This window comes from Oncorhynchus keta, chromosome 29 (assembly GCF_023373465.1).
Source record: "Oncorhynchus keta strain PuntledgeMale-10-30-2019 chromosome 29, Oket_V2, whole genome shotgun sequence".
Taxonomy (NCBI): domain Eukaryota; kingdom Metazoa; phylum Chordata; class Actinopteri; order Salmoniformes; family Salmonidae; genus Oncorhynchus; species Oncorhynchus keta.
This window is the reverse complement of record NC_068449.1, coordinates 10,037,622-10,052,110: the sequence shown is the minus strand read 5'-3', so window position 1 is coordinate 10,052,110 and position 14,489 is coordinate 10,037,622. Positions and strand designations below refer to the sequence as shown.

Below are 14,489 nucleotides of genomic sequence, written 5' to 3'. Positions count from 1 at the left end.
CTGGTGTGACCACCATTTGCCTCATGTAGCGAGACACATCTCCTTCACATAGTTTATCAGGCTGTTGATTGTCCTGTGAAATGTTGTCCCACTCCTCTTCAATGTATATGTGAAGTTCCTGGATAATGGCAGGAACTGGAACTTGCTGTCATACGGGTCGATCCAGAGCATACCAAACAGGCTTAATGCGTGACATGTCTGTTGAGTATGCAGGCCAACTGGGACCTTGCGACATGGGGCTGTGCATTATCATGCTGAAACATGAGGTGATGGCGGCAGATGAAGAGCATCACAATGGGCATCAGGATCTTGTTACGGTATCTCTGTGCATTCAAATTGCCATCGATAAAATGCAACACCGTACACACTGTCTGCCATCTGCCCGGTACAGTTGAAACCGAGATGAATCTGTGAAGAGCACACTTCTCCAGCATGCCAGTGAAGGTGAGCATTTGCCCACTGATGCCAAACTACAGTCAGGTCAAGACCCTGGTGAGGTGACGAGCATGCAGATGAGCTTCCGTGAGACAGTTTCTGACAGTTTTGTCAGAAACTGTGCCAACTGTGCCAACCAACAGTTTCATCAGCTGTCCGGGTAGCTGGTCTCAGACGATCCCACAGGTGAAGAAGCCGGATGTGGCGGTCCTGGGCTGGCATGGTTATACATGGTTTGAGGTTGAGGCCTGTTGGAGGTATTGCCAAATTCTCTAAAATGACGTTTGAGGTGGCTTATGGTAGAGAAATTAACATTTGATTCTTTGGAAACAGCTCTGGTGGATATTCCTGCGGTCAGCATTCCAATTACATTCTCCAACTTGAGACCTCTGTGGCATTGTATAGACACAGGTGCACCTGTGTAATAATGATCATATTGTTTAATCAGCTTCTTGATATGCCAAACCTGTCAGGTGGATGGATTAGCTTGGTAAAGGAGAAATGCTCACTAACAGGGATGTAAACAAATTTGTGCACAACATTTTTGAGAAATAATCTTTTGGTCATATGGAAAATGTATGGGATCTTTTATTTCGGCTCATGAAACATGGGACCAACACTTTACATGTTGCGTCTATATTTTTTTTCAGTGTATATTTTATTGGTAAAGGTGGTATAGACAATAGTCCATATTTGTTTCACGGATATTACATTAATGGTGGCATAAAATGGAAGGGCCTACTCCTATAACCTTAAGCATGTTTAATTTACTGTTGTCATCCCTGTGTAGATATTGAGCTGCTGGCGGCATGCAGGGAGGAGTTCCATCGCCGTCTCAAGGTCTACCACGCCTGGAAATCCAAGAACAAGAAACGTGACACAGCTGCTGAGCAGAGGGCCCCCAAATCTATCACTGACTACGGTGAGTGAGATTCCCTGTCCTGGGATGCTACTACTGTAGACTGCGCTCCTCAACCCAGGATTGTGTTCAGACATTAACACGTTCTGGCTTAACCCCGCTATCACAATTTGTGTCCATTAAGGACTCCGCGTTTTCACCAGTAGCATCCTTTTTTATCAGTTTCTTTCATCTGTTTTTTATTTCTTTCTGCACGATATTCCTGAAACATCGATACTTTTTCAATACTAGAACATGTAAAACAATACTTTTGTTAAATGTGTTTCACAGATCAAGTCTGTCTATCAGAGCAGCCAATGTCCCCCTTATAGGTCAAAAGCACCGTGCCTGCTCCACTTAGCATGCACTGGGAGTCTGCATCATTTTAGCTCCTCACTCATGCTCCACTTTGCCTGCACTGGGTGTCTGCATCATGTTAGCTCCTCACTCATGCTCCACTTAGCCTGCGCTGGTGGTCTGCATCATGTTAGCTCCTCACTCATGCTCCACTTAGCCTGCGCTGGTGGTCTGCATCATGTTAGCTCCTCACTCATGCTCCACTTAGCCTGCACTGGGAGTCTGGGCCGCATCATGTTAGCTCCTCACTCATGCTCCACTTAGCCTGCACTGGGTGTCTGCATCATGTTAGCTCCTCACTCATGCTCCACTAAGCCTGCACTGGGAGTCTGGGCCGCATCATGTTAGCTCCTCACTCATGCTCCACCTAGCCTGCACTGGGAGTCTGGGCCGCATCATGTTAGCTCCTCACTCATGCGCCACTTAGCCTGCGCTGGTAGTCTGCATCATGTTAGCTCCTTACTCATGCTCCACTTAGCCTGCACTGGGAGTCTGGGCCGCATCATGTTAGCTTCTCACTCATGCTCCACTTAGCCTGCACTGGTTGTCTGGGCCGCATCATGTTAGCTCCTCACTCATGCTCCACTTAGCCTGCACTGGGAGTCTGGGCCGCATCATGTTAGCTCCTCACTCATGCTCCACTTAGCCTGCACTGGGAGTCTGCATCATGTCAGCTCCTCACTCATGCTCCACTTAGCCTGCACTGGGAGTCTGGGCCGCATCATGTTAGCTCCTCACTCATGCTCCACTTAGCCTGCGCTGGGAGTCTGCATCATGTCAGCTCCTCACTCATGCTCCACTTTGCCTGCACTGGGAGTCTGCATCATGTTAGCTCCTCACTCATGCTCCACTTAGCCTGCACTGTGAGTCTGCATCATGTTAGCTCCTCACTCATGCTCCACTTAGCCTGCACTGGGAGTCTGCATCATGTTAGCACCTCACTCATGCTCCACTTAGCCTGCACTGTGAGTCTGCATCATGTTAGCTCCTCACTCATGCTCCACTTTGCCTGCACTGGGAGTCTGCATCATGTTAGCTCCTCACTCATGCTCCACTTAGCCTGCACTGTGAGTCTGCATCATGTTAGCTCCTCACTCATGCTCCACTTAGCCTGCACTGGGAGTCTGCATCATGTTAGCTCCTCACTCATGCTCCACTTAGCCTGCACTGGGTGTCTGCATCATGTTTGCTCCTCACTCATGCTCCACTTAGCCTGCACTGGTTGTCTGGGCCGCATCATGTTAGCTCCTCACTCATGCTCCACTTAGCCTGCACTGGGAGTCTGCATCATGTTAGCTCCTCACTCATGCTCCACTTAGCCTGCACGGGGAGTCTGCATCACCCATGCTCCACTTAGCCTGCACTGGGAGTCTGCATCATGTTAGCTCCTCACTCATGCTCCACTTAGCCTGCACGGGGAGTCTGCATCACTCATGCTCCACTTAGCCTGCACTGGGAGTCTGGGCCGCATCATGTTAGCTCGTCACTCATGCTCCACTTAGCCTGCACTGGGAGTCTGCATCATGTTAGCTCCTCACTCATGCTCCATTTACCTGCACTGGGAGTCTGCATCATGTTAGCTCCTCACTCATGCTACACTTAGCCTGCACTGGTTGTCTGGGCCGCATCATGTTAGCTCCTCACTCATGCTCCACTTAGCCTGCGCTGGGAGTCTGCATCATGTTAGCTCCTCACTCATGCTCCACTTAGCCTGTGCTGGTAGTCTGCATCATGTTAGCTTCTCACTCATGCTCCACTTAGCCTGCACTTGGAGTCTGGGCCGCATCATGTTAGCTCCTCACTCATGCTCCACTTAGCCTGCGCTGGGAGTCTGCATCATGTTAGCTCCTCACTCATGCTCCACTTAGCCTGTGCTGGTAGTCTGCATCATGTTAGCTCCTCACTCATGCTCCACTTAGCCTGCACTTGGAGTCTGGGCCGCATCATGTTAGCTCCTCACTCATGCTCCACTTAGCCTGCGCTGGGAGTCCGCATCATGTTAGCTCCTCACTCATGCTCCACTTAGCCTGCACTGGGAGTCTGCATCATGTTAGCTCCTCCCTCATGCTGCACAGAAGTTAACACACTTGAGTAATGCAACACGGCATGTAGAACTGTTGAAACTATTGGCAAAACAATGTCCTTACCAGCTAGAACACGTTACAATGCAAGAAGATACCGTTAGCTTCCAGCTTTGTAGGATAACTTCCCTTATTAGAACATCAGTACTTTGTGATAATATGCAAACCATAACGCAAAATATGCTGATTTCAAAGCTGATTGCCACCAAAACCTTATTTATTCACTTCATCAGTCTCTTTCTTCCAAAGATTATCTATTGAACCAACAGTGTGTGTGAATAGGGCTCTGACGGGCCGGCCCTCTCAATGACGTTCTTACTGGTTAAAGAGACAGGGCACACTTTTCTAAAAGAAGATATTTCTATGCAAATGTTGATCAGTACAACACAAGTCCCAAATGGAAGGGAAACAGATTGTCATCTGAAGCCCCATGAAATCAGCCAAAACAAGCTCAGTAACTCAATGCATGCACAGACTACTAATGAATATGCATTCACCTGTATTGTGAATAGGCCTTGATTTACCCAAATTGTCAATAGAGATTTACCATTCAAATAAATGATTACTGTTATGTAGTTAGATTGGTAAAAAACAAAGTAAAATTGAGTGTATGATTTATATAGCCATGTATGCATTAATTAATCAACAGTCTCTAAAACATTTTGATGTAACCTTTTTCAAATGAAATGATAGTTACTCAAAAAGATGCCCAGCAATTGTAGGGGGAGAAGAGTTATCTGTCTGGATCAAGTGCCATTCTGTCACTTTGGTTAATATGCCTTCTTTTTTTTGCTGTGGTATCAGTTTAGTATCGAGTATCATGATGGTATCGAGTATTGTGATATTTAAACTGAATCGTATCAAAGTCAAAATTCTGGTATCATGACAACACTACTTGACTTTTAAAATGGGAAATAGTCATTTGCGTTCCTGTCGTATTAACATGGAATAGAAGCAAGAAAAAGCAGCAATGCACCAGTGAGCGCAAGACGGTAAAAACAGGGGTGTCTCCATGGCGTCATCTCTTCTCATGATGATGGAGGAGGATTAATGCACATTTTATAAATAACCCACATGTTCTTTTCAGACATTCACTTTGTTTTCTAAAAAGCCCGGCTCTAAAACCTACTGTAGCTCCCGTCCAATAAGACTCAGCTGCCACGACGCCTCATCGGGTTTAGTGGTGCACTACCGTGACCACTCGCTCCAACCAGCCAAGCATGATGTATTCACCTCAGACCCGGAAACCAGCCAAGCATGATGACCAAACCAGCCAGGTATGATGCGCTCCAACCAGCCAAGCATGATGTATTCACCTCAGACCCGGAAACCAGCCAGGCGTGATGCGTTCACCTGCCAAGCATGATCACCTTGGACCCGGAAACCAGCCAAGCATGATGCATTCACCTTGGACCCGGAAACCAGCCAAGCATGATGCGTTCACCTTGGACCAGCCAAGCATGAAACCAGCCAGGCATGATGTATTCACCTTGATGGACCCCCGGAAACCAGCCAGGTATGATGGGTTCACCTCTCCCAGCCAAGCATGATGACCCGGAAACCAGCCAGGCATGATGCGTTCACCTTGGACCCGGAAACCAGCCAAGCATGATGTATTCACCTCAGACCCGGAAACCAGCCAAGCATGATGTGTTCACCTCAGGACCCGGAAACCAGCCAGGCATGATGTGTTCACCTCAGACCCGGAAACCAGCCAGGCATGATGTATTCACCTCAGACCCGGAAACCAGCCAGGCATGATGTGTTCACCTCAGACCCGGAAACCAGCCAGGCATGATGTGTTCACCTCGGACCCGGAAACCAGCCAAGCATGATGTGTTCACCTCGGACCCGGAAACCAGCCAGGCATGATGGGTTCACCTCGGACCCGGAAACCAGCCAGGCATGATGTGTTCACCTCGGACCTGGAAACCAGCCAAGCATGTTGTGTTCACCTCGGACCCGGAAAACAGCCAAGCATGTTGTGTTCACCTCGGACCGGAAAACAGCCAGGCATGATGCATTCAACACCCTCCAAACTCATCATTAAGCTTGAGACCCTGTGTATCGACCCCAGGTCTCGACCCCGCCCTGTGCAACTGGGTCCTGGACTTCCTGATGGGCTGCCCCCAGGTGGTGAAGGTAGGAAACAACATCTCCACTCCACTGATCCTCAACACTGGGGCCCCACAAGGGTGCATTCTCAGCCCCCTCCTGTACTCCCTGTTCACCCACGACTGCAAGGCCATGCACGCCTCCAACTGAATCATCAAGTTTGCATACGACACTACAGTGCTAGGCTTGATTACCAACAACGACGAGACAGCCTACAGGGAGGATGTGAGGGCCCTCGGAGTGTGGTGTCAGGAAAATAACCTCACACTCAATGTCAGCAAAACAAAAGAGATGACCGTGGACTTCAGGAAATAGCAGAGGGAGCAGCCCCCTATCTATCTACATTGACAGGACAGTAGTGGAAAGGGTGGAGAGGTTTAAGTTCCTCGGCGTACACATCACGGACAAACTGAAATGGTCCACCCACACAGACAGCGTGGTGAAGCGTGTATCACCGCCTGGTACAGCAACTGCACCGCCCACAACCGCAGGGCTCTCCAGAGGGTGGTGCGGTCTGCACAACGCATCACCGGGGCAAACTACATGCGCTCCAAGACACCGACAGCACCCGATGTCACAGGAACGCAAAAAAGATCATCAACAACAATAACCACCCGAGCCACTGCTTGTTCACCCCGCTTCCATCCAGATGGTGAGGTCAGTATAGGTGCATCAGAGCTGGGACAGAGAGATAGATGTTTTTCAATCTCAAGGCCATCAGATTGTTGAACAGCCACCACTAGCACAGAGAGGCGGCTGCCTACCAACATACTTGATGTCATTGGCCACTTTAATAAATGGACCACTAGTCACTTTTGATAATGTCACTAAGAATGTTTACATATCCTGCATTACTCATCTCATATGTATATAATGTATCCTTCACTATCTATTATTTACTGTCTATTACATCTTAACTGCTCTGTCACTGCTCATCCATATATTTTATACCTACATATTCTCCTCATATTCCTTTACTAGATTGTGTGTATTAGGTTTTGTTGTGGAATTTTTAGATATTACCTGTTAGATATTGCTGCACTGTCAGATCTAGAAGCGTAAGCATTTCGCTGCAATCGCAATAACATCTGCTAACCATGAGTATGTGACCAATAAAATGTGATTTGATTTGAAAACAGCCAAGCATGATGCATTCATCTCGGGCTCGGAAACCAGCTAAGCATGATGCATTCACCTCGTACCCCAAAAAACACTTTTAAAGTAAATATATTCTTTACGCACATGAAAGCTACAGTCTCCTTTGTTTGCCCTTCATTTCTTTTTCATCCCAGGAACAGACAGATTTAGTTGCTTTCCCTATATTTGCATATGTCTCTATTGATGTGAAAGCTTTCTCGGAGGTCCCATTTACTTTGCCTTTGGTTTGGTTTCAGGAAGCAAGTTCTTGAAAGTCTGCCTTGTAAGCAGCTTACCTGGCTTCCCCCCATGGCATGTGTTTGTGTATTTTATCTCATCTTTGATGTCTTATATTTTCAGAGTTTCATGTTTTTGCTTACTTCCACCATCCAAAGATTCACCCCTTCAACTCAGTCATGGTCTTAACTTCAGAGAGGAAATTGCTTCAAACATTAATGGACTCTTCTCTGTATAAAATTGTACATTTTAGTCATTCAGCAGACGCTCTTCTCCAGAGTGACTGACAGTAGTGAGTGCATGCATTTTCATACTCTTTTTCCATACTCGTCCCCCATGGGAATCAAACCCACAACCATGGCGTTGCAAGTGCCATGCTCTACCAACTGAGTCACACGGGACCAACACAGGATTGTTCCTCCTACGAAACAAAAACACCCGTAATTCCAAATGTAATCACATAATATCATATCTGGCAGTATAATGACGTCAAACCCGCCACATTATAGCCCAACAGAATCCGGCCCCGGCCGTGGCCACCCAGCAGCAGGAGATGGCCATGAACCGCCAGCAGCGATACTTCCGCATTCCCTTCATCCGGCCCGCTGACCAGTACAAGGACCCCCAGAACAAGAAGAAGGGTTGGTGGTATTCCCACTTTGACGGGCCTTGGATCGCCAGGCAGTTGGAACTGCACCCAGACAAGCAGCCCATCCTGCTGGTGGCAGGTGGGTCCCTCCAGCTGGATCAGCTTTGATATCTTCTGGATATGTACATTGATGTGTTTGAAACTCTAAGTGCAGTATGTATTAGTGCATGTTTTAGTTATTACATTTAGTTGGTGAGTAATTATGTGTGTCAAGTAGATGGTTTTGTGCGTGTGTCCTGAAAATATCCCTATTCAATCATATATATTCTCTGTGTATGCATTCTCCCTACCCTATTAAATCCTGTTTTGACTGCCAGAGTCTCTCTATCTCTCTCCCTCCCTCCATCCTCAGGGAAAGACGACATGGAGATGTGTGAGCTAAGCCTGGAAGAGACCGGGCTGACCCGGAAGAGAGGGGCTGAGATCCTGCCTCGGCAGTTTGAGGAGATCTGGGAACGCTGCGACGGGATCACATACCTGCGAAACGCCATCGAAAGCAAGCAGGCCAGGCCCACGTATGCCACAGCCATGCTACAGAACCTCCTCCAGTGAACCAGAGGGACCACCCATGTCCATAGGCTCAGTAGGAAGGCAATAAGTAAAGGGAAAAGAGCAGAAGCACCCTCTATCATAGCAGCCTTTCAGGCTAATGCAGGGTCTCCCAAACCAAGGGGTACATGTTCTGGTTTTTGCCCAAGCACTACACAGCTGATTCGAATAATCAACTGTGTAATGTTGGGGCTAAAACCAAAACGTGCACAGATAGCCCAGCGTTTCCCAAACTCTGTCAAAGCTTAGTTATCTCACCGAGGGCATTTCAAAGTTTTACTTAGTTCTTTGTTGTGTTTTTTAAAAGTAGATTTTTGGCATTTTTGTGGGTTTTGTTTATTTTGCTGTGTGAAAATAAAGACCAATATACATCCCGTCTTCATGCAATGGCTACGTTTAAATGAAATCTTTACTTCGAGGCCTTAAAACTATTTGATATTATTGAGACATGTTTCAAAGCTGCACTTCCTTGTTTCATTGCTAAATGAAAACGAAGCACTGTTCGAACTGTTATATTTGATTGAATAAATGTTACAAGTATTTGGCTTTATGGGCTCTGGGAATAACATGTTATTCATGTTATGTTGTATAATTAGGATTTCGGGTTTACCTTTTCAGCATAAAGCAGGTCATAAGTAGTGTTATCGTCCAAATAGAACAGATTATTTGTTGCTGCAGTGATGCTGGGACATGTTACATTTAGTTACTACACTTTCTTTGTATTTTTTTATACTGTATCTACAATAACATCTTAATTTTAGCTAATACTGAATTATGCATGTCATTGTTAACCCACAACGCTCATAGATTAAGTGGAGCACAAAACACTTTGGGGTGCTGTGAAAATATACACTTTCCGAATATCTTCTATTTTTATTTTTTTTTGTCACATTTGGAGGAACAGGAAAAAGTATCTGCACACATCCAGTCAGATGCAAATGTAATTTACTTATAGCTGAGCTTTCCCGGCAGCCAACCTTCATCAGAACATATCTCCACAAACAATAGTGGGACAGAGAAGGCCACACAGTGGTAGAGTCTACCTATTATCTATGAATATGTCATGGTGAAAGAAACCTCAAGCACTATATTTGTAGGCCATGGTGACACAATATATTCTCATCTAAGAGGCCCAGTGTAGTCAAAAACATGATTTGCCTGTGTTTTATACATATTTCGAAGATACAATATGAGGTTGGAATAATACTGTGAAAATTCTGATAATGTTTGAAAAGACCGTCTGAAATTTTCGCCTGTTTTGATGGTATGTACATGTGGCCTTCAATGGTGAATTAGTTAATAGACCAGTAAGAAAGAGAGTTCCAAACCTCTCTGCCAGTAACAGCAAATTGTCCGTTTTCCCCTCCCTACTTAGACCACTCCCAGATAGTCCTAAACTAAATTCTTGCTTAATAATTGCTCTTTGCTAAGAAGCTATTTTTTTGTTCATTTTTGACCATTTTAATTGAAAACAATTACAGTAAGGTACTAATTGTTACCCAGAAATGATTTTAATAGTGAGACAAAAACCGCTGCAGTGGACCTTTTTAAAAGAAGTTTATACATTTTTTTAAATCATAGGATTTGTAGGCATTTGTAAATGTATTTTCATAGAGGGAACTCCCAAGCGCTTTCTGTTCACCACTAATATAAAATGCAATTGTCAAACTATTTTAATAGATGGGTTGGTTTAGCAACAAAACTGATGCATGCACAACCAATTGGGCGAAACAGACGGTGTTGGCTTAAATTGTTGACAACATGTAAGCTATATTTCATCTCCAATGTTTATTGAAAACATAAATGTGCACAATGACCACTTGTCTCTCAAATACATTGTGAGTTGTTGTTTAGCTAGCTAGCGAATTCTAGCCATATTATTATTGACATGAAATCAGTCAAAACACCTCAAAACAAGACATGGTACCAAGAACGAGATGAAACGAGCCACTTACAATTTCACACAAGGCAGTTTGTCATTCTTGCTAGCAATCTGGCCGTCCAGAATCACAATAAACACAGCTGACGACTGCCCCATGGAAACGCGCGTACATCTTTTCCGTGATGATGTCAGCTTGCTGCTAACCCATCTCTAACCATGTTGAAAGTTTGTAACGTTTGTACGTGTGATTGTGATATTTTGTCCTTCAGGTTTGATATCTAGATTACTTGACTCCATTTGCTGATATTTGACTTTCTTATGAGTCCGTCATCTCATTGTGGACCAGCAGTTATCATTTATTAACAATTTAATAATGAGAGTGATATCCTTGTTTATTTTCTGTATAGTGAAATAATGTTGACATTACACGTTCCTCAGTGTAATCTTTGTAGCTATTTTTCCATTTCAGATTTAACTTCTATTGTATGCTGATTGTTGCACTGCAATATAGGAAATAAATGTAGTCTACCTTTTATCATTGTGTATACTGTAATTAATAGCAAGACTACTTCTATTTGTACTTCCTAAACGGCTGATGACTGTTTGTTTGATGCAAGTGAAGAGCAGTAAAGAGCCAAAGACTGAATGGATATTCTAATAATCATCATCATGAAATAACAATACTTTGACAATGTTGATGGAAAATTCATTGAAATACATTTTGATTGTGAGCAATTTAATGAAATAACCAATTGACCCCCACAAATTAAGATATTGTAGGAAAAATACTTTATTTTTCAATATTAAATGTAAAAGGGTGGGGGGGAAGCCACCAAGTGTGTTTTTGATCTTGTTCTCAAAACACACGTGATTGGTGGAAATGTGTCGTACAGCAGTATACTGTAGTACTGACTTTCTCCCCACCAATGTATTGCTACATTTTGCATCTACACAACACTATGCTAAAATAACACACAGGAATACTGCTTTAAACAACATGAATGAAGTAAAAAGCGTTAACATTTACATTCATTTTCTTTTTTGGGACACTGAACAAAGGTTAGAATAACATTAAAGCAATATCTCATCTAAGGTCATAATACCACCATGTGTATCAATTTGTAAATAAATACCTCATTGTGAGGAAAGAAAAACACCCTTTGTCAAGGATATACAGTATCTGAAAAACATTCCTAGCCTTCAATATACACTGAATATACAAAACATTACGAACATCTGCTCTCTCCATGACCTAGACTGACCAGGTGAATCCAGGTGAACACTATGATTCCAAATTGATGGCAATTGTTAAATCCACTTCAATCAGTGTAGATGAAGGGGAGGAGACAGGTTAAATAAGGATTTTCAAGCCTTGAGACAAATTGTGAATGTGTGTGTGCCATTCAGAGGGTGAATGGGCAAGACAAAATATTTAAGTGCCTTTGAACAGGGTATGGTAGTAGGTTCCAGGCGAGCCAGTTTGTGTCTCGAACTTCAACGCTGCTGAGGTTTTCATGCTCATTAGTTTCCTGTGTGTATCAAGAATGGTCCACAACCCAAAGGACATTCAGCCAACTTGAGACAACTGCGGGAAGCATTGGAGTCAACATGGGCCAGTATCCCTGTGGATTGCCTTCGACACCTTGTAGTGTCCATGCCCTGACGAATTGAGGCTGTTCTGATGGCAAAAAGGGGTGGGTGCAACTCAATGTTAGGAAAATACTCTTGTGTATAAATAGATGGGTATACCTTAACACAACCTTCTAGTCCAGCATGTAATATCCACACACCGTCTGCAATATGCATCCAATCCTAGGTACACTTCTCCATGTATGCAGTAATTCCAGTAACATCCAATCCTAGGTACACTTCTCCATGTATGCAGTAATTCCAGTAACATCCAATCCTAGGTACACTTCTCCATGTATGCAGTAATTCCAGGTACACTTCTCCATGTATGCAGTAATTCCAGTAATTGATGAGTCCACTGCCATGACGTGAATTTCCAAGAGACAAGATATATTTCGAGTACACCGCTCAAGTTCAAAGCAACCAAGAATCTTGGTGCCAAGAAATTAGCCATCAAAGAACAGTTACCTCAAAGCATTCGTTTTCTGATGCCCTTAACAGGCAACAGGTTCGGTACTCATTCGGTGGTCGCCACGTCTGAAAAGTGGACATGTGGAAAAAAGGGTATATCAAGTATTATTTCATGTCAGAAATTGCACGTTACATTTGTAATCATATTGACACATGAACTATACCCTAAACAGTAGTAAATTATATAAATATAACGCAATTAAAATAGTTAAACAGTACATACTTACCGGTATGTCATTATTAACACCCACTTTAAGAAAGATTCATAAGTGCTAAATGTTGTGAAATTATCCCTTAATGACTTTCATGCTGCTGATTATAGCGTCCAGATTAATTACATATTATTTAACTATATTACAAACAATACATGTTATGAATGTTTATAGGTTATCTTGCACACAATAATTTGAATAATTTCATTTTAGCATGCAGTGATATTGCAATTATCATTTATATTCCTATTAATAAGTAATTATGCTCATGTCAGATGGACAATGTCACTGCCAGTAATTTACTTTGACATTTTCTAAATCATAATCATGCTCAACAGCATTAGAAACTATGGTTTGGTTAAGTAGTAAATCAGAATCAACCTTGTCAACTGATGTCTTACCTTCTAATGCTTTGAAATGCTTTTCCTAGAAAGTATTTAATACAATATATAAACATATTGGACAACTGAGGTCTACGCAGGGTTGGGGAGTAACTGATTACATGCAATGTGATTACAAAAAAAACAGTCGCTGAAATCAGTTGTGTTACCAGAAAAAATATATTGTAATCAGATTAGATCATTTTGAAAAATGATATGATTGCTTCTTGGATTACTTTTACGTTAATGGTTACAATTTTGGACAAGGTAGTAAGTAACTGCAATGGATTACATTTAGAATTTAACCTACCCAACCCTGTGTCTACCCTTAGACAATATGATACATTCAAACTGAGCCCAAGATCAGAATTTTCACCCCTACCTCGTTGTGTGGTATACAGTGATGGAAATCTACCATTTCAGAGACTAGCTTGTCGGGTCTGGTTGTGTAGAGCTGTCTGGGGATCTGGGGAAAAGTATCAGATAAACACAGCTTTACACTGTTCATGGGTCACAAGGAACACACTAGAAGCGTATTAAAGGGGTATGCAGGCATGCGTTTGGCACTAAATATAATTTCAAGGGAAGAAATCATTGAGGGTGAAGGTTGGGTAATATTAGTGCTCCAGGGAAGATCGTGAGTTTGACTGGACATCTACAAGGTTCTATTACTCATTCACCCGCATGGTTTGTTGATAGACAGTCAGACATTTAATCTCTACATTATCATTGAGGGTTCATTTAATTTCATGGATACTGAATAATGAGGATACTATAGAATGGGTTTAGGGTATGAAAGTATACCTCACTGTACTATGGAGTAGAAACGCGTTCCTTCAGAATTTGTTGAAGGAACTAACCAAAGAAAAAAATGAGCGCAGAAGAGCTGATCATTCGAAATAAAAGTAGGGAGAGCTTCTTTGGCGATTCAAAAATAAAGATTTAATGAAGAAAATTCCTGTGATTTACCTGTGGTGCATTTTCAAAAAAGAACAGAACAGATAATATTAGAAATACTCAGAACGCACCATGTTTCAGCCGACTGGTTTTCCTCAGGCAATGCATTGTCCTCTCTGAGTGTTTTAAGCCTTTGTTATGTGATCTGTTCTGGAAGTTTTTAAGATGTACCACAGAACCTATGTGAGTACATTACTTCATTAAAGCTTTACTTTTAATCACAAAGAAGCTGTAATTTTTCTTGTTTTGTCAGCCCTGTTCTTACTATAGCCAGGATAGAAGGTTGTTTCTTTTGAATCTAAATGATTATTTGTCATAAGCGGAATTAGTAAACATTAGGTGATGTTTGCATACGGTTTGGATTAGTGGTATTAGTTTGTTTAGAATATGGGGCCAATTGAGCTATACAGATTACCTCAATACTTAGATGTATATTTTCAATAGCGCGAAAAGCTTCTTGCTCTGATGTTTGAGAAGAACCAGCACCACTACTCGAGGGT

At 43.1% G+C, this 14,489-nt stretch overlaps 1 protein-coding gene and 2 long non-coding RNA genes across 5 annotated transcripts in view; 1 reads left to right on the top strand and 2 right to left on the bottom strand.

The window, feature by feature from the left end:
* LOC118362302 (unconventional myosin-VI) overlaps nt 1–10,875 on the top strand; it is a 107,099-nt gene extending 96,224 nt beyond the window's left edge. For all 3 annotated transcript variants that reach the window (XM_052485885.1, XM_052485884.1, XM_052485883.1), the window contains 3 exons: nt 1,226–1,357; nt 7,770–7,988; nt 8,262–10,875. In XM_052485885.1, the coding sequence (XP_052341845.1) occupies nt 1,226–1,357; nt 7,770–7,988; nt 8,262–8,461 (551 nt within the window). In that variant the 3' untranslated portion in view covers nt 8,462–10,875. The remainder of the gene's footprint in view (nt 1–1,225; nt 1,358–7,769; nt 7,989–8,261) is intronic.
* Nucleotides 5,060–5,597, bottom strand: LOC127913583 (uncharacterized). The gene is made up of 3 exons (XR_008086077.1): nt 5,505–5,597; nt 5,356–5,429; nt 5,060–5,124 (listed from the first exon to the last, which is right to left on the bottom strand). It is a non-coding gene; the product is annotated as an uncharacterized LOC127913583 (long non-coding RNA).
* Nucleotides 10,876–11,108: 233 nt separating the features above from the next.
* On the bottom strand, nt 11,109–14,195 carry LOC127913584 (uncharacterized). The gene is made up of 2 exons (XR_008086078.1): nt 13,415–14,195; nt 11,109–12,506 (listed from the first exon to the last, which is right to left on the bottom strand). It is a non-coding gene; the product is annotated as an uncharacterized LOC127913584 (long non-coding RNA).
* Between the last annotated feature and the right edge of the window lie 294 nt (nt 14,196–14,489).